This window comes from Megalobrama amblycephala, linkage group LG12 (assembly GCF_018812025.1).
Source record: "Megalobrama amblycephala isolate DHTTF-2021 linkage group LG12, ASM1881202v1, whole genome shotgun sequence".
NCBI lineage: Eukaryota > Metazoa > Chordata > Actinopteri > Cypriniformes > Xenocyprididae > Megalobrama > Megalobrama amblycephala.
Window position 1 is genome coordinate 15,836,561 of NC_063055.1, and position 22,852 is coordinate 15,859,412.

General features: G+C 37.5%; 1 protein-coding gene across 1 annotated transcript; it reads right to left on the reverse strand.

The window, feature by feature from the left end:
* Positions 1 to 6,208: 6,208 nt before the first annotated feature.
* On the reverse strand, positions 6,209 to 22,810 carry LOC125280566 (chromaffin granule amine transporter). Its single transcript, XM_048211173.1, has 16 exons — positions 22,202 to 22,810; positions 19,255 to 19,384; positions 18,297 to 18,636; positions 18,106 to 18,164; positions 12,684 to 12,767; positions 10,273 to 10,365; positions 10,009 to 10,098; positions 9,867 to 9,910; positions 9,694 to 9,754; positions 9,371 to 9,466; positions 8,999 to 9,077; positions 8,848 to 8,899; positions 7,848 to 7,911; positions 7,355 to 7,474; positions 6,615 to 6,748; positions 6,209 to 6,525 (listed from the first exon to the last, which is right to left on the reverse strand). Exons 2-16 carry the CDS (start codon positions 19,367 to 19,369, stop codon positions 6,418 to 6,420), a joined length of 1,539 nt encoding a protein of 512 aa, XP_048067130.1. The 5' UTR covers positions 19,370 to 19,384; positions 22,202 to 22,810; the 3' UTR covers positions 6,209 to 6,417.
* Positions 22,811 to 22,852: the final 42 nt, after the last annotated feature.

Genomic DNA, 22,852 nt, shown 5'->3' on the forward strand with positions numbered 1-22,852 from the left:
GAACTTGATAAATGCTACAGATATGTTTTAGCCTACTATGCAAAAACAAATGCCTTTCAACTTACATGTGCAAAATACAGAATTAAATGAATGTGCTGCAATTTGTACAAAAAGAGAGTCTGTAGCCTACGTGTTTTAGCCATTAAATAAAAACATTTAGTTTCAAGTTTAAGTTTTGTTTTGAAGAAAGATTTTCTTTAAAGTGAATTTCGTTTAGTATAAATTGTATCTTCATTTTAATACATTTTTCATCAACCAATTGCCTGGATTTAATACATAAAAAGAATATAGCAGACAATATAATAATGACATGGAGGCGCCGGCGCGCCGCGGTCACACTTGCACCTTTTGAAACTCGTAACACATGCTGTCACCGAATTTACAAATGCACATCTTGCTTGTTGCTCACACACATATTATGTTGGAATAACAATATGTTGAAGTAACATTATTAATAATAATTAATCTTTAAGAATATTTGATTGAATGCTGAATGTTGTGCTTGTTCAATTTAATAAAATTAAAACTTTAATTATGATAATTAAAATAATTGAATATTTAATATTGAGTGGCCAATTTTTGCTCATTCATTAATAGTATTTATATAATACTGTAGCCTATATATATAACTGCGCAGCTCCCCCCTGTAAATGATCTAGCGCAGCAGCACCTGCGTTAAAAAAAAAATCTGGCGTCGCCCCTGGTTATAACGGCCCGCATATTAAAAATGGTCGGGTTTAAATCGGGCTCGGGCTCATAATTACAGTGGACGTGTCGGGCCGGGCCGGGTTAGGACACAACGTGCTCGGGTAGGGTCGGGCTTGATTTGTTGGGCCCGATCTAAGCTCTAAGAGAGAGAGAGAGAGAGAGAGAGAGAGAAAATATGCTCGTATTTCATCAGCATATTGCACTAGACTACCACGTAATTTTTATAGCCAAACGAAACTATCTTTGGTATCATTTACTAGCCAACTGGCGCGTTGTTGCTTGTTGCGCTTCAGTGGTTGTCTTGCAATGTGCCTGCTTAGATGCTGTCGAAACAAACCAACGTGGGACTACAGTGATTGGATGTCGTGCAGGCAGCGCGCGTGCTTTCTGCATGCATACAGGTGGTGCACATTTTTTTCACAGATGCAGATACACTGAGAGCGGCGTGGCCGTGTGAACATTTTTTCCCCAGGTTTTCATGGGAAGTAGCAAGTCTTCTCGAGTCAAAAGGCGCAAGTCCAAGTGAAGTCCGAGTCATTGATGTTAAAGTCCAAGTCGAGTTGCAAGTCTTTGTACATTTTCTCGAGTCGAGTCTGAAGTCATCAAATTCATGACTCGAGTCTGACTCGAGTCCAAGTCACATGACTCGAGTCCACACCTCTGCTCTTTAGTGTCCTAAATTATTGTAACTGTGACCTTGATTGACCTATAGGTGCATGTGCAATAATTGAAAAACATGACAAACATTGTTAAAACCCTTTATAAAGATCTGCAAAACTTGTTTGGATTGTACAAAATTATCTTTAAAATATTATCCTGAAAATGGACTTTTGTTAATATTTTTTTTTTTTTTTTTTTTTTTTTTTACAACAAATCCAGTTGTAGCCTATATAAATATTAATTACATTAAATGTTATAACAAGTACAGAAGTAATTACTCTATGAATGTAACTAAAATTGAAAAGACATTTAAAAATTCAAAACAATGTGTGAAAAGAAGCAATGCTGAATGTGAGGTTCTGAGGTAAATATTAAAACAGGGCCTTGACACTCTGGAACAGCCTTCATGTCTGTCCAGATCACACACTGTCAGAGCTATCCAAGACTTCAGCTCTCACATCCAGTCTGAAACAGACAGTGTCCTCCTCAGAGAGATTCACTTTAAAAGATGATAATAATGTGGAAAATCACAAAAGCAAAACAAAACCATATTATGACATTGGTGATGATAATAAAAACGTCATCTTGTAAAGTAGCTGTCTATTTTTTTTCTGTGTATTTGTGCTGTAGGCTATTACCTCACAGAAATAAATTTTATTATTATTATTATCAGAATTATTTGATTTGACTGCTTTTTAAATTGTTTTAAATCAGATACATAAGGTTGTTTGAGTATGTGTTATTTTTGACACATTTCAGGGTTTTGTGATGCAATACCATGCCTTGTCAAACTTTAAATATAACGAAACTGAATTATAATTTCATAATTATAATATTTTAAACAAAAATAACACTCTTTAAGTAGCTGCTGGCATGTCCAAGAAGACTGTCATCAAAACAAAGCTCCAAAGATTTATATTCCAAAGGAATATTTTATTACCTTTTTGAAATAATCTATTAAACAGTTGTGATTTGAGAAGCGTGTACTAATATTTTCAGTTCCATTCGCTTGCGCGTTCTCTCAAGGACACGCCCACAATAGCAGGATATCATGAATATTCGCGTAAGCACCACCCAGTGGAACAGAATATTTCAGGAACCGAATATATTGTAACAGAATACCATAATAGAGTGGTGCAGGTATGACATCAAAACTCCGTCTCCTGGTTTCCTATAGGGATTTAAAATGGGGGTTTTCAATTTTTGAGTAAAATAAAGCCTGTGGTAAACATAACTTGACAATACTTTGGGACATAAGTGTGTGCAATTTGCATTGTACAAACATGACAAGTTATGTTTACCACAGGCTTTAATTTTAAAATCCCATAGGAAAATCTCAAAGGAACCAGTGGTCAGTAAGTCTTCCAGCAGAGAATGCTGCTACCTGTACAAAATATAATAGCATTGTAATATAACAATATAATATGTAATGGTAAAGTTTAAAGTGGCTTTATAAATTAAAAAATATATATAATATAATGCAGGGGTGGTGAACTTTGGTCCTGGAGAGCCACAGTCCTGCAGATTTCAGCTCCAACCCTGATAAAAATTCACCTGCCTGTAGCTTAACCCTTCAGACATTGATTATCTTGTTTGGGTGTGTTGAAACAAAACTATGCAGGACTGTGGCTCTCCAGGACCGATGTTCACAACCCCTGCATTAGGAGAGCCAATGTAAGTAGAGAAGGTAAATAGTCTGTTATCTGTAGTTGAGACTAAACCAAGAGTAACTGTGAGGTGTGTGCTCTTATCCCAAGTGATGCTTGCTGCAGATGACCTCCAGCTCCACCTCTCTGGAGCTCAAGGGTGGAGCTTAACCTGTTTAATGGGTGGAGAGATAGGATTATAGGTAAGGTTAGGGTTTGGTTGGAGGATGCAGCTCCACCTATCATGCACACAGTAGGTCGAGAGTGGGGGAGCTGGAGCTCCAGAGAGGGGGAGCTGGAGGTTATACTCCACCCATGGCTCTGCAGTAAGTAGCCTCTCACTTATTCTGGTGCAGATTGGAGTGCTGATGGGAAACAAGTGTGGGTTATGGTCGAATGAGTGCAGGTGATGAACAGGAAGAATGCTGGGAAATGTAGTTTTTGGCTAATGACTTGAAGGGGTGGATTCTGGAATTCACTGCCGATTCAATATATATCTTTTAAGTTATTAATCAACATTTATATTTCTGTTAAATTCTTTGAATGACTTCTTCAATGTATGTTAAAGCATTTATTTTCCTCTGTACCTCTCACTGAGAGAAAAGAACATGTTATCAGTATGTTTGGGGAATGTTTCCTGCTCAGAGCAGAGCTCAGATCAACTTCAACCTTGAAGAAGCTGTGAATCATGTATCTGTGTATGTGCGCTAAGTGTTCTGTGCAGGTCCCTTTATACTGGACAACTGGCATTCTGCTTGAGACCAGCAGACGCTATGTCGTGACCCCAAAAAGACATCCGGTACCTAAATCCAGGGTCCCCTCGTCAGCATCGTGACAAAGGAAGATATGCTTCTCACTATCTGTCCATGTGTGGAAGATTACCAAATTTGTCTATCTTTCTTAGCCAATCAGAATCATTCAACCTGAAGTAATGATGTAGTTAGTTGACTCTGTTAGAGTGTAATTGTTGTGGAAATGTGAATGTACACGGAGCGGCCTAAGAACTCCATGAGAGACTTGAAGCTGGCTTCTACTGATGAAACTGCAAACTATTCTTCATTAAATTTTTCTTCAATTTATTATTTTTTTTAAACTCTGACTCCGGGTCTTTATTCAACATATCTGGTTTCAAGGGTCCTAAACTGTTTATCCCCAACAGACTGGACTGTTGGATGTAAGATGGGCTGATGGAGAGCATAAGTGACAAGGGTAAACAGAATCACTCGCTACTTAGTGTATTGCTACACTTATTGTAAATAGCATATCGTTAATTGCACAAAGTGTAAATATAATCTATTAATTATATTGTATATACAATATACAAATAGCAACTGCCTTGCGGTAATTACAACATAGCATGAACGCAGCAAATTTCATGACTGTTTTACACCTATTTAAAAAAAAAAAAAAAAAAAAAAAAATTACTGTAATGTAAATTATATTAATGTAAATAAAAAAAAATTAAAAAAAAAGTCAATGTTAATGTTTAAATGCACTAAATTGCAACATCATTACAAATGTGCATTTACAAAATGCATATTTAAATACATTACATAAAACTTTAGGTAGAAATGACATTAAAGTATATTTTAGTTTCCATAAATGCTTGTTATTATTTGACATTACACTTTACATTAACCATATTTCAAAGACTATGGAAATAGACAATATGAAAATGGTATGTATAAACATTATTATTTGTAGAGAAAGGGAGAGCAGCTTGGGACTGCAACAGGTAAGGATATATGACTTTGATGAATGTTGATTGTAGACTGTAGCTGATGGTAAGGCTGTGTCTTTGGTGCAGGTGACAAGGTGGTGCTGACTGAGCGGAGGATCCAGGAAGACGATGAAGGGAAACAGATGAAGACAGATCAGAAGATACAGGCAGGTTCTCAGGTGAGTAGAACTGGTAGGTATCTCAGGTGTGTCTAGGGTCTGCAGTGCTTGTCCTTGAAGTTGATGAGAACAGACCATGAGGAACGATGGCATTTGAAGGTAGTGTTGATGAGTGTGCACAGGTGCAGGTGATCTGTGATCAGGAGGTGATTTTTGGCAGGTGTGGATCAGAAGGAATGCTGGGAAGTGTAGTGCAGACAGGTACTGAGCTGGTGATTGTGCTGGTGGCTGTGACAATCTTTTAAAGTATATTATTAAGTTACTGGATATTTCTTGAAGTGTTTTGTAAAATTACTGTTCATGTTAGAATTTACATGTAAATGAAGGACACAAAAGCACCTTTTTTGTATAATGACCTAGAAGAACCGGTTATTAATTTAGTTTTGGATTTATATTAGTTGTTGATCTCAAAGATATAGCGATTAAATCATCCATCACATCTTCTCTTCCTTTTGTCCTACCTGCACAAAAGGGTGACTTGCTCTGTTGCAGGACTTTTGGGGGACATTCATCAATTTACTACTATTATAAAATGCAAATATTGATTTACATTAGTTGGAAAGCCTATTTGCCATTACGATGGATGATAACATGTTTTAAATCGCCAGTAAGCTTTGTGAATTGTAAGTTTGTTAACTAGTAAGTTAGTTAGTTAGTTAAGCCAGTAAGCTCTGTGACTGGCACTCAGTTTGCCAAGGTTCTAGTGATACAATAATTTACTCTACATGACATATTCAGTCTGCTAAATATAATGAGCTGAGTAACAGGCTAGTAGGTAAAAATCACACTTTACAAAAATACAGTAGCAACTAGTTTATTTTCTTTTATTAGACCATGCAAACATTAAATGTGATTTAATGATTAAAATAAAAAAAATAATCCAGATTCAGTGCATCTTGAACTTGTATTTTTGTTGGATTTGGCAGGTTTGATCAGGATGTCCTCATTCAAGAAATCCTTATCCAGGATGACCTTATTCATGAAATCTTGGCTGGTGTAGCTGTATGTAACAACTTTTGATGAGGTCCACATGATTCCTTTGCTTCAGCCAGTCATCATCAGAGGTTGGTAATTTTCCCTGCTCTATGTAGAACATGACAGCCGCATAAATGGATTTTTAAACACCAGTTGCATTTTTTTTATTATGGTGTTGAAATTTCAGGGAAGAAATAATAATACAGACATAATTGAAATGCGGAGAACTGCTTACATCTTGGACAAAGCTCCCAATTTCGCTACTTGTGGTCACCATACTAAAGGGTATGACGCATCACAATGAAAACAATCAAATCAAATTGACAAAGTAGGCCCATTTATTTCATTCAATCCAACTGACAAAAGACATGATAAACAACAATTACACAAGCGTACAGGTAAGAAAGCAATATTTATGTTGCACTAGTTGAACACAAAAATGTAATCATATAGTGAAGGATGGGGAAAGTTGCAACATTATAAACCTGTAAATCTTGATGATTCATTGACAAGTTCCTCTATGAGTACATCACTCTTCATTGTCCTCCTCACTGTCATCACTTAGCGGGAATTCTCTGTACCCGCGCTGTGTATTGTAGCTCTTCACATGCATTGGACACTCCTGATTTATAATAGCCTTGAGAAACAAGCGTCAGTCTTCATTATGAAACATTTGTAAGCATATTGATAAAGACATGCAGGAATAGTTACATGTGTGAGTCTCACCATCTTCTCTTCCCGAACAGCAGGATTTTTGAGGAAGAAGCAAAGGGGCGCATACAGGATGTTGACAATGCCAATGATCACCATGAGATTAGGGAAGCCGATAGCTCTTACTATTGCCCCTCCGGTAGATGGACCTGCAGCATGAACGCACCAAGAAGGAAGAGTCAGTTTGGCTCCCAGAGTTCTTAAGTTGAGCAAACACTACATGTGGTCAACAGAAGTTTTGAGCAGAAAATAGATCACCTATGATACGTTTACAAATAAAGATTTACAAAAACTACAAAAGTTTTTGCGTTTTTCGCGTACAGACTACAACGTTGTCAAATGAACTCAGATCACACAGATCTATAAAAACGACTAAAAACACTATTATGCATTCCATTCCAGTAGTTGGCGATATCACTCTGTAAAGAAACACAATGCTTATATAGACTGAATGTAATTAGCATGTGCATGGTCACCTTTTCACAAATTCACATTTTTGTAGTTTTAATGGCAATGATAATGGTATTGTTATCAATAATTTGCACTTTGAAACCCTTTTTCAAGCATTTTCATTTTTGCATTGTATTTTCAGGCCCCTCAAAAAGCTGTTGTTGTGTAAAAGAACCGCCAAAATGAATAAAACGTTTTCAGTTTTTAGTTGAAAATAGTGTTGTGTAAACGTCTCCCTTCATTAGGAATAAATTGTACAAAACATGTTTATCAGTAAAAATATATTTGCATTGAGGTGTAATTACCAACAGCAAATCCCATGCAGAGTGCCACATCAGCAATAGCATACACGCTTCCATACACGGAGACATGTCGGATATCCACTAAGTAACCCATTATTGCCATCATAGAAGAATCAACCATTCCTAAAAGCACACATAATTAATGTTTATTTCTATATGTCATGCAATGATAAATGATTGTTATGTATCTTAAAGCCATAGTTCACACAAAAATTTTAATTCTGTCATTGTTCCTGCTTTCTTTGTTCTGTGGAACACAAAAGATGATATTTTAAAGAATGTTTTTGCTCATACAATGAAAGTCAGTGGGGTCCAAAACAAAATTGGACCTCACTGACTTTCATTGTATGGGGAAAAACAAAGAGACATTTTTTAAAAAACTGTACCTACTTTTGTGCCCCACAGAAGAAAGTCACGAGTAAATGATGACAGAATTTTAATTTTTGGGTAAACTCTCTCTTTAATACTGAATGAGAAATTATTAAATAATATTCACCAATAGCAAATCCCAACCCTCCATTGGGACCAATAAGACCATAGATGTTTTTGGCAAAGGGAACCTACAACAAATTCACATTATGTTACTGTAATGTATACACATGTTGTGTTTTGGTTTCATTTTCAGTCAGTGCTGTGTTCTGTTTTGCCTGAGTTCCCAGTCATTGTTAGTTTCCCTGGTTGTTAATTAGTTCCTGCACCTGTTCTGTTTTACCTTGATTACTCTCCCTGTGTATTTAATCCCATAGTTCTGTCTGTTCACTATTATGTCGTCTATGTTGATTTGGTTGTTTATCTACAGTTATTATTACTCCTGCGTGTTCCTAATCTGTTTGTTAATAAAATGTGTTTTGTTTTGGATACTCGTCCGTTGTGTGCTCACTACAGCATGACAATTACTATTACCACAGTCCTTTTATATATACAGTACTGTTTAATAGTTAAGGTAAGATTTTTTAATGTTACTGAAAGAAGTCTCTTATCTGCACCAAGGCTCAATTTATTTGATCAAAAATACAATAAAACAGTAATATTGTGAAATATTATTACAATTACAATAATTTTCTATTTGAACATATTTTATTTAAAATGTAATTTATTCCTGTGATGGCAAAGCTGAATTTTCAGTAGCCATTACTCCAGTCTTCAGTGCCACACGATCCTTCAGAAATCATTCTATTATGTTAATTTGGTGCATTTCCATAATAGTTTTTTATAATATTTCATAATATTTTTGTTTGTGGAAAACAAGATACATTTTTGTCAGGATTCTTTGATGAATAGAACATTCAAAAGAACAGCATTTATTTAAAATAAAAATCTGATTTTACTGACACTTTTGATCAATTTAATGAATCCTTGCTGAATAAAAGTATTAATTTTCCTTAAAAAAAACTGCACTGACTTTGGAAGAGTGGTGTAGTTGTTTTATATACAGTTCAAGCATGCATGGGCCATGCTGTTCTTAAGTGTAATGCAACATGATTTGTGATACTTACACAGAGCAGACTGATGCCAACTATAAGCATGCCAATCATGGAGCACAACCACCTAAATCAGAGACACATTTCTAAATGATGAAGATCTTGCCATCAATTAATTAATTTTCTTGTACGTACCACTGGGACATGCAAAAAAATACAGTATTACCTTCCCATTTTATTGGCCAGTATACCAAACAGATTGGTTCCAATGAGGTAAAAAACACTGGCTGGTAGGAAAGCCATACCTACAATACCAGTCGATTAATTCAGTCAACAGAACCACAGAAAATACAAGAAAAATAACACAAAATATTTAACAGGGTCATCAGAACCATCAGAAACCATGTTGGCTGGCTTCTTTGTTAAAACTCTAATGATAAAATGGTTCTGAATTTGTTTCAAGTGATTTCAAGTTCCTACTTTAACATTAAATTTGTGAGAGAGGAAACAAACAGGAATTAAATAAAATTAACTAAATAAGCAGGAAGTGAAGTTGTTTCAATCACATTTTAATGACTTGGATAATAGAGTTTCTTACCAAGCTGCAATTTCGGCGAGCACATTGTTTGCATCATCCAGATGGGAAGAGTGGGCTCTAAAATAGCCACCCCCATGTTTGCAAAGCACAAAGAACCTGTAATTATATACAGGAACCATAATCTCACTCATCATTCACTCAACATAGCTCTTCATCCGCTTCATTTACAAATCGTTTTAGCTGCTCACATCAAAACATACAGCCATGATTTTATGGAGGCATACATGTAATTACAGAAACAGCTACTACACCTCCACAACAACTTTTTAAACTGGTTTGACTGTGGGCAGTATTTGAGGATTTGATTTTATTTACACACACACCTGCACTAATGAGTATGTAGGGATCCTTCAGCAGGGTAAGTAATGGTGTTCCTTCCACACTCTGAACAGAAGACACATAAAAATCACTCCAATTTATCATAGTAACACTAAGGCAAACTTTTCTCATCTATCAACTTTCATAACTCTCATTTTAATAAATGAATGCTACTCACCCCTGGGGATATTTTTGAGGGCTGAAGGATGCAGAGCTGGAGAGCTGGTGTTTTCAGAATTGTTTGAAAACAATTAGATAAATCATCTTAATTTATGGCATATTCAGGGGCATATTCATTATTAGTTTTACTAATATCATACCTCCATCAAACACAGCCAGGAAGGCAAGGACGAGGAAGGGAGAACTTTTACCAACAAACTCATACATTACGCTGCCAAATGGCGCTCCAACTGAAATGAATACATTTTGCATTGTCAAAAATTGTCATTTGTGGCACAAATTCTGTTAACTTCATTTAGGTGCATTATAATTGCTCGTCATTTTCAGGTGTTTCAGTTTGGTGCGTTACATGGTGTTACTTTACAATATAACACTATAAAGAAAAAATACAGTACTACACTTACTGAGCACTCCCATGGCAAGTCCACCCAGTGCAATTCCCATTGCAATTCCTCTCTCATTGTCATCGGTGTAAACACTTGCTAACATTCCCAGACCTACAGAAGCACACAGTCACTTTTAAAACAGCTGGGTTTAAACAAAGATAAATCACTTTTTTGCAGCTTTAATGCAAAAATTACAACCAATACTATGCCACTGAAAACCAAAGTGACACATTTCAGAGAAAAAAGCCTAACTGCACAGGTGTGCACACCCTGTGGCTGTGGTCAGAATTAAATAATCATCAAGCTTATGTGAAATAGTACACATCTGTCTTCACCTGAAGTGACTCTGATAAAGTCTAAATAAATCTCAGCTGTTCTTTTAAGAATTTTTGACATCTTCTTGGTTGCATGTTACTACAAGGGCCATGGGCCACAAAGAGCTTACAAAGCATCAATGGGATCTAATGTATCACTCAGGTGAGTGCTACAAAGTCATTTCCAAGGTATTAGATACACTATGAAACAGGGGTGGCATGGTGGCTCAGTGGGTAGCACTGTCACCTCACAGCAAGAAGGTGCCTAGTGTGTGTGTGTGTGTGTGTGTGTGTGTGTGTGTGTTTGAATTATGAGGACACAAATTTGTATAATGACATGGGTATTACACTGGTATTACGACATAAACATGAAATATGAGGACATTTCATGAGTAGTTTTCTGTAGGGTAGGTTTAGGAGTAGGGGTAGTGTAGGGGGATAGATTGTACAGTTTGTACAGTATAAAAACCATTACGCCTATGGAATTTCCTCACTAAGATAGCAAAACAAACCTGTGTGTGTGTGTGTGTGTGTGTGTGTGTGTGTGTGTGTGTGTGTGTGTGTGTGTGTGTCTGCACTGGGGTTGTGGCAGGAAGGGCATTTGGCGCAAAAACATGCTGTGTGGATTATTCTGCTGTGGCGACCCCTGACAAGAAAGGGAGCAAGCTGAAGGAAAGAAAGAGAAAGAGATGAGAGACACCATTAAACACAGGGAACAAGTGTAGAAAGTATGGCATTATCAATAACTTGAAATTGATGGAAAGACAGAGAGAAAACTGGTCAGTGAGGCTGAGTTACTGCAAGCACTAGTTGCTACGTGTGACAACTATCTCCTGTATTCTCCATAGATGGCAGGGCAGCAAGATGTAAACTTTTTCTGATTAAAAAACAAAAAAAAGAAAAGCTGGCTAAAACATGTGGAAAATGTGTTATGGCCTGGCCTGATGACACCAAGATTCACAACTTTTTGGCCAAAATTGTTAAAATGTTTGGAGCAAAAACAACACAACACATCAGCAAAAGAACACCATGCTGTGTTGTTTTTGCATGGTGGTGACAGCATCAGTTGGGGCTGGGATTTTAGTGAAGGTGGGGGGAATCATGAAAAGCCAGTTGATTTTGGCAAACAACCTTCTGCCATCTACTAGAAAGCTGAAAATAAAAAGACTTTTCAGAAGAATGAAAATATTCCCAAGTCAAGCCATGCCAAGACTCCTATATAATGCTCTAATAAAATCAAAGGGTGCTTCAACTAAGAATTAGTCCAGGACTGTGCACACTTATGCAGTTAGTTATTTCAAGTGTTTTTATTTTTAATTTTCTCTGAAATTTGTTGTTTTGGTTTTCAGTGGCATTGCATAGGTTGTAATTTTTACATTAAAGGTGCAAAAGTTCTGATATGATTGATCTTGGTTTCATTTTTTTTTTTTTTTTACATCACAATAACCAGCTTTTAAAAGGGGTGTGTGGACCTTTAATATCCACTGTACACTACTGTTAAAAAATTTGGGGACAGTAAGATTTTTTTTTTTAAAGAAGTTAATACTATTATTTGCAAGGATGCGTTAAAATGATCAAAAGTGACAGTATATTACAAAATATTTCTATTTCAAATAAATGCTTATCTTTTGAACTTTTTATTCATCAAACAATACTGAAAAAAATGTATCATGGTTTCAACAAAATATTAAGCAGCACAACTATTTTCAAAATAATAATAATAATAAGAAGAAGAAGAAGAAGAAGAAGCAGAAGAAGAAGAAGAAGAAGAAGAAGAAGAAGAAGAAGAATAAATGTTTCTTGAGGATCAAATCAGCATATCAGAATGATTTCTGAAGGATCATGTGACACTGAAGACTGGAGTATTGACTGCTGAATATTCAGCTTTGCCATCACAGGAATACATTACATTTTAAAATATACTGAAATAGAAAATAGTTATTTTAAATTGTAATGATATTTTACAATATTACTGTTTTACTGTAGTTTTGATCAAATAAATGCAGCCTTTGTGAGAATATAAGAGACATCCTTGAAAAACATAAAAAATCTGTAGTCTTTGCAAACTTACACATCCAATATTTGGTTCATTATATGAAACATAAATCATTATACCTGCCACAGAAGAAAAAGATGATCCAATTCCTTGCAATGAGCGGGCGAAAAACAGCAGTGCATATGTCCCTGAGAAGGCAAACACTGCGGAAAAAGCATGCAAAGTCAGAGTCTACCTCGTTTCATTTGTAGTTTGCACAAGCCATATAAAGTGAAACCATATAAACCACTTCAACAAACTTTTCACTCAGTGGCTCACAGTAGTGTAGCCTACTTCAAACATTTTTATGAGCAGTCATTTTTTATATTGTTGCTCCACATAGTTCACAATAATCTTTATATTCAAATGACAATGTTTGATTTTTTAAAGTCTGTGATTTCATGAAAAAAAGTCATAAACTATTTTTTATAGTATTTCATTTTCTCCATATGGAATTTTATTTATTTAATTTTTTTTTTACAAAAATGTATAAAACTGTTAAAGACAGACCTACTGTAAGTAGACCTACTGTAACTATCCAAGGTTGTTAATCGATAATATGTATTTGTTAAAGTAATCAATTTGATTAATACTTATATTTTTATTTATTATATTTATTATAATTAATTATATTTTTACTTAAATTTGATTTATAATGGGCTACTTATATTTATATTTATTATATTGCACTATATTTAATACATAGGCATAATAAATAACACAAGGCCTATAAGTATATTATATTTATTAAATAATACTATATGTAATATAATACTTATAGTATAATATATTAACTATACTATATTACATTCAGCATACCCGGTTAAAGAAGTCACCTATCGCCACTGGTATATAAGCAGTTGCGCTGCATGTTTTGGAGTGAAGAGCACCACTGGGATCATTTACCGGTGCAGCAGCATAATGATGCTTTGAAACAATCTGCATTGTATAAAGCACTATAAAAATAAAGGTGACTTGACTTGACAAATCCTTAAAAGCTCATGAACAATTTTGCAGTGGCTGGGTGGGTACAAGATCTGCTAAGCCACAAGCCAGATTAAAATAAATAAATAAATAAAAGTGTCACTCCTATTGTCACAGATCCCTTGTTCCCCTGGACTCCATTTCCCATGATCCTCCTGTTCTCCACACCTGCACTCACTTCCCTCGTCATCTCCCCATCATCACGGATCACCTGCACCTGGACTCTATTGTCAGCACTCCCTTTATATTGCACTCACTCCATTCACTCCTTGTCTGTTCTCTGTTTATGTTAAGAGCTTGTTTGGTGTACTCTACCTTTGTGTTCATTAAAGTATTGGATGTTATTGTGGAAATCCGTATCTGCCTCATCTCTACACCACCAGCCGTAACAGAAGAACGGACCCTAAACCGACCGGATTTCCACAGAAAGGAATGGAAGCTTCCTTCATCTCCCGGGCTCCAGCTTCTCCCATGCCTCTCTCTTCTTGGACAGCTGGCGATCGGCTCATTGGACTCCTACAGGTGGGTCGTTCGCTGGAGAGGTATGTGGAGGAGTTCGTTGAGCTTGCTTTTTTGTCTGACTGGCCTGAAGCATGTTTGATCTCCCTGTTTCTGGATGGACTGGATGACGACACTATCCGTTTGGATGAACCTGATTATCGTTTCTCCTTAAGCGAAACTATCAATTTAATTTTGTGTTTAAATCGCTCCAAATTCTTTGTCGACAAGGTTCAGGATGAGTGTTTGTCTCCAGTCCATCCAGAAACACGGTTGGCCGGGCCAGTCAGTCAGCCACCGTCTTCCTCCGCATACCCCTCCAGCGACCTTCCTGCCTGTTACATGCTGGACCCACACTCCACTGCTGGGTCCAGAACGCGGAGGAAGAAGAGAAGGCCCAAGTCCACTCCAGCCTCTGCCCCCGAGCAAACAGCTCCAGTCTCTGCCGAGCCCGCACCCGTTCCTACGGGGATTCTCATTGTATTTGAGGGGATGGACTGGCCCTCTGCTTCAGCCATCGAGTCAAGTTCTCCAGTCTCCGCCGAGCAAGCAGCGCCAGTCTCCGCCGAGCAAGCAGCGCCAGTCTCCGCCGCCGAGCAAGCAGCGCCAGTCTCCGCCGAGCAAGCGAGCCGCCAGCAGCGCCAGTCTCCGCCGCAGCGAGCCGGAAAGCAGCGCCAGTCTCCGCCGCCGAGCAAGCAGCGCCAGTCTCCGCCGCCGAGCCGGAATCTCCAGTCTCCGCCGCCGAGCCGGAATCTCCAGTCTCCGCCGCCGAGCCGGAATCTCCAGTCTCAGCCGCCGAGCCGGAATCTCCAGTCTCAGCCGCCGAGCCGGAATCTCCAGTCTCAGCCGCCGAGCCGGAATCTCCAGTCTCAGCCGCCGAGCCGGAATCTCCAGTCTCAGCCGCCGAGCCGGAATCTCCAGTCTCAGCCGCCGAGCCGGAATCTCCAGTCTCAGCCGCCGAGCCGGAATCTCCAGTCTCAGCCGCCGAGCCGGAATCTCCAGTCTCAGCCGCCGAGCCGGAATCTCCAGTCTCAGCCGCCGAGCCGGAATCTCCAGTCTCCGCCGCCGAGCCGGAATCTCCAGTCTCAGCCGCCGAGCCGGAATCTCCAGTCTCAGCCGCCGAGCCGGAATCTCCAGTCTCAGCCGCCGAGCCGGAATCTCCAGTCTCAGCCGCCGAGCCGGAATCTCCAGTCTCCGCCGCCGAGCCAGCCGCTCCTATTATGAACTGTGTTATTGAAATATCCAGCCCAAAGATGGTCTGATTGATAGTCTGCACTGAACCTCCACCTCAAGCCCACTCGCCCAGATCTCCACCTCGGCCCTCTGGTCGTTTACCTTCACCCTGGCTCCAACCTCCCTCTCCTCCACCGTTGCCCATCAGTCCACCAGTCTCACCAGTCTCCATCCTGCCTCCGCTCACACCTTGGTCCCTCATCAGCCTGCCCTCCCCTCCCCTCTGGACTGCACTCCTCCGTCTCCGCTCCGTCCCTCCGTCCCTCGGTTCCAGTTGGCCTCCTCACTCCCTCCGGTGCTCACTTTGTTGTCTGTCGTCTGTCTTCAACTGCGGCCTTCTGGAGCCCCGGCTGCGCTTCGGTCGGCGGAGCCTCTAGTTCCGCCATCTCCCGCCGGTCCTTCAGCGTTTCCTGGGCTCGACGGCATCAAGGCCTCGGTAACGGCTCCTGACCCGCCATGGCCGCCTTCGGCTCCTGACCCGCCATGGCCGCCTTCGCCTCCTGACCCGCCATGGCCGCCTTTTGGCTCCTGACCTGCCATGGCTTTTGAGCCCGCCCTGGAGACCTCCACTCCACTCTGCTCCTCCCCCTGCTCCGGCTTGAGGTCTCCAGGGCGCCCACCTCCCGGTTGTTCCATCTACGGCGCGATGACGCGCCTACCGGGAGGGGGAGGTACTGTCACAGATCCCTTGTTCCCCTGGACTCCATTTGCCATGATCCTCCTGTTCTCCACACCTGCACTCACTTCCCTCGTCATCTCCCCATCATCACGGATCACCTGCACCTGGACTCTATTGTCAGCACTCCCTTTATATTGCACTCACTCCATTCACTCCTTGTCCGTTCTCTGTTTATGTTAAGAGCTTGTTTGGTGTACTCTACCTTTTGTGTTCATTAAAGTATTGGATGTTATTGTGGAAATCCGTATCTGCCTCATCTCTACACCACCAGCTGTAACAACTATTTTTGGCATAATTATTATACTAAACAAAATAAAAAACTTTAAAAATACTGTGATTACTTTATTGAGTCATATGCTGCATTCACATCATGTGATAACTATGCACTGTAAAACTGAACAGTGAAATTAATTAAATGGAATGATTTTTTTTTCTTCACCCAAATAATAATTCAAGTTCATTGTACTTAATAGAAAAAAGTTGTGTGAACTCAAAATTTCATTGTAGTAAGCTGAACTTAATATGATTGAGTTGAGATGCAGCAGATTTCTAATTCCCAGCATGCTTTGTGGCAGACTGTATAAATGTTGAAAATAAGTGTTATTTTGTGTTTTTGCACAAGATTAAAATAGGGAGACATAAGTAAGTGTTTAATGTTATGTTGGGATTTCTATATGGCAACACTATCAATGGCAAAAAGAATCTGCATTTATGTATGTCAGCACTTTTTACAAGTCAGAATCTCAGTAATTCTGACATGGCGTGAATGCACCTATAGGCAGTGGGTTTACTCAGTCGCATAATAGAAAATATTTGCTATGATTTTGGACCTTGTTAAAAATGTAGGTTTGTCTACTTTCATTGGGCAGATGTTTGAGTAAGATATTTAACTATGTTGAGAAGAAATAAATGGAAAACTGATTTAAGATCCTTTAGGATCACAGAAAGGCAGTGGGATCCTCACAATATGGGGAGTAAAACAAACTGTTTTCTCAAAATTCAATGTGGCATGACGTCAGCTTCACATTCTCTATGAATACTGCCTCTCCTAAACTCCATCTCCGCAACAGCTGTGAGTTTAACACGCATTTGGAAACACAATGTGTGCTAGCTTCACTTTATTTACATTTACATAATTGCCAACATTTCTGTGGAGAGATGTTTAAGCATTTCACAAGTAATCTGTCAAAATAAAAGCTTCAGGATTTTTCAATTTAATGCCCCAGGGTTTGAACGTTTAAAACTAAAGAATTGAAGACATAAATATTTGTATTTAAACTTGTGTTAGTTGGTACTTGTGAAGAGTGAACCTGCTACTGTGTTATATTATAGAAATATTCACGTAAAATCTCAGTAATATTTAAATTATTTACATTTTATCTTCAAATAAATATTTAAAAAAGTTTAAAAAAAGTTTGGGAACCCCTAGCGTAGATTATATAGACTAAGCTATATTCTAAGATAGTACACTTCCAACAAGATTCAAACAAAGAAGAAATGCAATTCAAATGCCCGGATGATGCATATTTAATTAATGTTGGACACTTCAGGCACTCAACTGTCACATCGAGTATATAGGGCTATCAGACTCTGATGCTGGATGACAAAATACATTATGTATGTTAATGTATATATGCATGTATGATCTATATAAATATAATTTATGTAATATATTTTGGTAATATGACTTAAAAGACCTTAAAGTTAAAGGCAGGGACTTGGTTCTTGGTTGTTGATTGGATGGAGGCAGTTGATTGTAATATAGGGGCAGGGTTTAAGTGGACTAAATGACAGGAGCGAGAAGTCTGTCATTTCACAGGAAGATAGACATTTTGATTAAAAGACACGAGCTCCAAAACATTTTACATATGCATGAATGAGTTGTTTACAATAAAGGGAATTAGAAGGACTTAATATAAGGAATATAATATAATATAATATAATATAATATAATATAATATAATATAATATAATATAATATAATATAATATAATATAATATAATATAATATAATATAATATAATATAATCAGGCACTGAATACAGTACCAATTATGTTCATGGCCTAGCCCTGAGAACCACATTTATTACTTACATCATATGACTTACTTATTGTGGAAACAAACATGATGGCAAACCCAGCAAACATTGGTATGTGATATCCAATCCTATTAAAAAGGCAATTGTCAGATGTCAGTTTAATTAATTCACTTTATTGTTACCCTATTGTTATTATGCACTAGCTTCAGATAAATAACAGTCATTTTAGATGATCTGATTTAAGCATGTTGTGTAAGTACCTGTTAGTCAGTGGGCCTACAAACGGGTTGACCATGAGTTGCACCAGGGCTTTGGAAGCAAACAGCAGCCCAACCCTCACATTCTCCTCTTCCAAAAACTCACTGTCCTCTTTACACCCATGTCGGTCAGCAAAACTTCTGTTGACCCCTGAACTTCCATTAGTGCTTAGTGCACTGGAGGAGATGGTGAGATTGGCAGTGGTGACTGTTATGGTGTAGGTGGTGTTGTCGTACAGAGAGAGGATGGAGGTATAGGTGGGCTGAGCCTCAGAGGGGGTGGCAGACTGGCGCTCTTGCGTCTGGTGCTCTGTGGCATACAGGAAGGTTGGGATGATGGGAACTGGGGAGAATGAAAGGTGACATGAGGATGGGAAGAGAAAGAGTGCGTGTTTGCGAATAGCCCTTCCTCTCTGCCTTCTGCGGTCTGTATGCGGCAGAGGTCAAACAGACGCAAGAAGATAAATGTCATGGGCTTGTTGAGAGCAGAGTCGCTTGTCTAACATACACTCATCCTGCTTTACATTTCCTCAGATGTTTTGACTTTTTGCATATAGACACAAAGGGAAACCAATGATGTACATTGTCGAAAGTATGTGGACACCTTCTTGTAATCAGAAAGATCAACAAACAAGTACATAAAATATATATATACATACACTGTAAAGCATTATTTTCATGATTTATCACAACATTTATTCTTTTGTCAAATCAACTTCAATAATTAATGCAGTTCAGATAACAAAATATTATGAGTTTCTGTTGATTACAACCAATCACCTTCATTGTGTTAACTCAATTTTTTAATTTCAATAAACTCAAAATTTACTTTTTTAAGTTAAACCAACAATTCTTTTTTACAGAGTAAATTTATTTTAGTATTTAATGTGTCTAAATGGCAGCAAATCCCTTCATCCATGTTCCAACATCTATCATTTGTTTAGCATGGTTGTTTACTTACCAACAACTGTTAGCAGCATGTTATCCAGTAGCAAGGCCACACACACAACTGCAAGCACCAGGCGAGGAGAGCCCCTGCTCTCGCTGATCCAGTCCATAGGGTTCAGCATAGCCATAATCGACCTCTGTCACTGGACACACAATTATGTGTCAAATAATTGTTAATTTTCATACTGGTGATGACCTCATATTAACTGAGAGACAACATTTGTAGGCTATGTTTCAGCTAAAGATCCCCATCAATGAAAATGTTTTTCATTTCCCCAAAGTGTATTTATTATAGATATACCATTAAAAAATGTTCATCCAGGCTGCATTTTATTTGATCAAAAAACTAAAAACTTAATATTGTAAAATATTATTCCAATTTAATAGAACTGTTTTCTTTTTTAATCTATTTTAATCTATTTAAATTATTCTGAAATGCTGATTTCTTATATTATTATCAATGAAAAGAGTTGTGCTGCTTAATATTTTTGTGGAAACTGATACATTTCTCATATATTGTGTAACAATTTAGGTATTATTCAGCTTTTCAAATTTGAATGCTAAATGCTTTGAATGCGGAAGCCTTTAGTTCCATTATATCCTATCATAGAGAGTATGATTGAGAGCCTGAATATTAGAAAATGTACAAATTTCATTAGTAGGTTAAAAAAATAAATCTGCAGAACATGCTGAAAGCTTATAACTGTTTTTACAGATATGAGTCAAACTGGACACACAGATGAAACATTTATTATATGGAGCAATTACTGTATACTGCATTTTTTTTTTTTTTTTTTTTGATACCAAGATGTGATATTAATTGTCCTTTTTTCACGAAAACTGGTCAAAAAAATTACCCAAATATAAGTGATAAACTCTCACCCTGTATCTCTACACTAGCTCTTCCAGAAGATTCTGTAAAGTTGGACAACTCTAAACCAGTGTTTCTCAAGCTGCATTAGCCAATCAACAACAATACCGGTCTGTTCTAAATACTTCTAAACAGACACACATTATGAGATTACATTACTTCTTATTTTAAGGCATGTTTAAAGGGTTCCTCACATTTAAAAAGGTAAAGGTCAAGGGATGATGAACGTGTTGCAGAACCATGATTTATCTGAACTACAGGAATATTATATTACAAAATGACAAATGGCATGTTTGCTCACAATCCTTAACTGAACAATCTGAGGGAAGATTGTTGACACTAGGTGGTACTTGGATGTTCAGAGGTAGCCTAAGAACTATAATTCGCATCCAACTAAAACCCAACAGGGATTCAAAATAGAGTCATTGTAACAGTGCTCAGGTCTCTGGGATGTCTTGAGGACAGGTTTGTTCTTGATGGGCTCTTTCGGCAGGGCAGAAATGACGTACTGTGTGATTGAGTTTCAACAATAGGATTACAGCTGCTGTAGGGCACATGAGGAACAGCCTCAGTGTTTCAAAACGTTCCTTTTATCTTTGTCAATGTCTTATCAATTTTGCCCTTGGAAAAATGAGCAGTACTTTGTGTTTTTGACTTGTTACGATTGTCTTGTGTACATAACTGTATTATATACCTCTGTTATATGCTGTGACAAATGCTAATTCTAACATTGTATTAATTACTGTACTCTTAAAAATTCAGGGGTCAGTAAGATTTTTTTTAAAAACAAGTGTGTAAATTTAATTTTAATTTAAGTAATGTAATACTTTTATTCAGCAAGGATGCAATAAATTGATCAAAAGAGACTGTAAAGACATTTATAATATTACAAAAAAATTATATTTCAAATGAATGCTGTTCTTTTGAACTTTCTATTCATCAAAGAATCCTGAAAAAAACTATGTATCACAGTTACCGCAAAAATGTTAAGCAGCGCAACTGTTTTCAATATTTATAATAATAAATGTTTCTTAAACAGCAAATCAGCATCTTAGAATGATCTATGAAGATTATTTAACAGTGAAAACTGGAGTAATGTGTGGCAAAATTCAGCTTTGCCATGACAAGAATAAATTCTATTATTATATACATCAAATAAAAAAGTTATTTTAAATTGCAATACTATTTCACAATATTTTTACTGTAGTTTTGGCAAAATAAATGCATACATCCTTGGTGAACATAAGACTCTGTTAGTAGCATTTTCACTCTGTTCCTGTTTACAGGCGTAAGCATATACAACAAAGAGCAGATCCACAAGTCAACACCTGTGTCAATACTTGTTAACTGAGACCATGCTTGCGATGTGTGCAACATTAGTTAGCTCCTTATTGTGTTATCCATCTATCACTCAACCTTTCCACATTACCATTTTGTGTTCCCAAACTTTCAACACTGCTTAAAGAAATGGGTTTCTGTGTGTTTTTAACTTAACCATTAACCTATTAGTATTTATACCAATCTTTTTCTCTTTTTTTTTTTTGATACGAGGCTGAAAAGAAAGACAAGAAAATCCATCATAAAACACAAAACAGTTTTCTGACATTATACAACAACATGTAACCCATAATCATTCCCTGATCACTGCCTTAATAAATCACTGCCCAAATGAAATACCTTAAACATTACTTTTAAAGCTAGTCGGTAACACTTTACAATTAGGTTTATTAGTTAACATTAGTTAACAACATTAGTTAACATGAACTAATAATGAACTGCATAAGTGCAGCATTTATTAATTGTCATAGGGTGACTTATGAGGAATTATCATTATTATTTACAGCATTTATTAATCTTTGTTAATGTTAATTTCAACATTTCCTAATATTACAATCTTGTCAACATTAGTTAATGCACTGTGAACTAACATGAACAAACAATGAACAACTATATTTTCATTAACTAACATTAACGAAGATTAGTAAATACAGTAACAAATTTATTGCTCATGGTTAATTCATGTTAGTTAATAAATTAACAAATGTTTAACTAATAAACCTTATTGTAAAGTGTTAACAGTTAGTCTTACCTTTGGATGCATTCTCTTCTTCAGCACAGGAGTGTATTCAGTGCAGGTGTATGTAATACAGGGGTCAGTTGTTGAATTGTGAGTGTTGCTAAAGGAAGGAAGCTGGCTGTGTCCACTGCCGCCTGCATTTGATTTGTTGAGGGAAATATACAGACATGTACATGTACACGCACACACAAACAAACACTGCGTCATAACGAGAGTAATTGTGTGCATCTGCTGCTCTTTATTGGATAGGTGAATGACCTGCAGGCTTCTTTTCATCACAATGAGCCTTTATCTCTGATCTCTCATCCAGCCTCAACGCACACAATCAGCAGCTGCGGCTACATTTTACTTGTGAATACTCCACAGTCAACTTTACAATTGTTGGAATATACCACCAATGGTGATTGTTCATTATTTGCCACACAAAAGTCTTATAATATCAAAAGTCTGTATATGTAATGACAATGCATTTCCTGTTACAGATGCATCATGACCTGTGTCAGTTTCATTTCCTGTGTAATGTTAATCTATTCAGTCACTGAACATCTATGGAAAATGTTAAATGACTCAACAGATTTCACCCTTGCCCTGTGCCATCTCTGGTAATTCAGATATCTCAAGACACACACATACAGCACACACACACACACACACACACACACA

Excerpts from the sequence above, each read along its gene's own strand:
- LOC125280566 (XM_048211173.1), bottom strand. The coding sequence starts at position 19,369 with ATGGCTATGCTGAACCCTATGGACTGGATCAGCGAGAGCAGGGGCTCT. Across the intron at positions 9,755-9,866 it reads CCTCAAAAATATCCCCAGGG|AGTGTGGAAGGAACACCATT; the intron begins GTGAGTAGCATT and ends TCTTCTGTTCAG. Across the intron at positions 7,912-8,847 it reads TTGGCATCAGTCTGCTCTGT|GTTCCCTTTGCCAAAAACAT; the intron begins GTAAGTATCACA and ends AATTTGTTGTAG.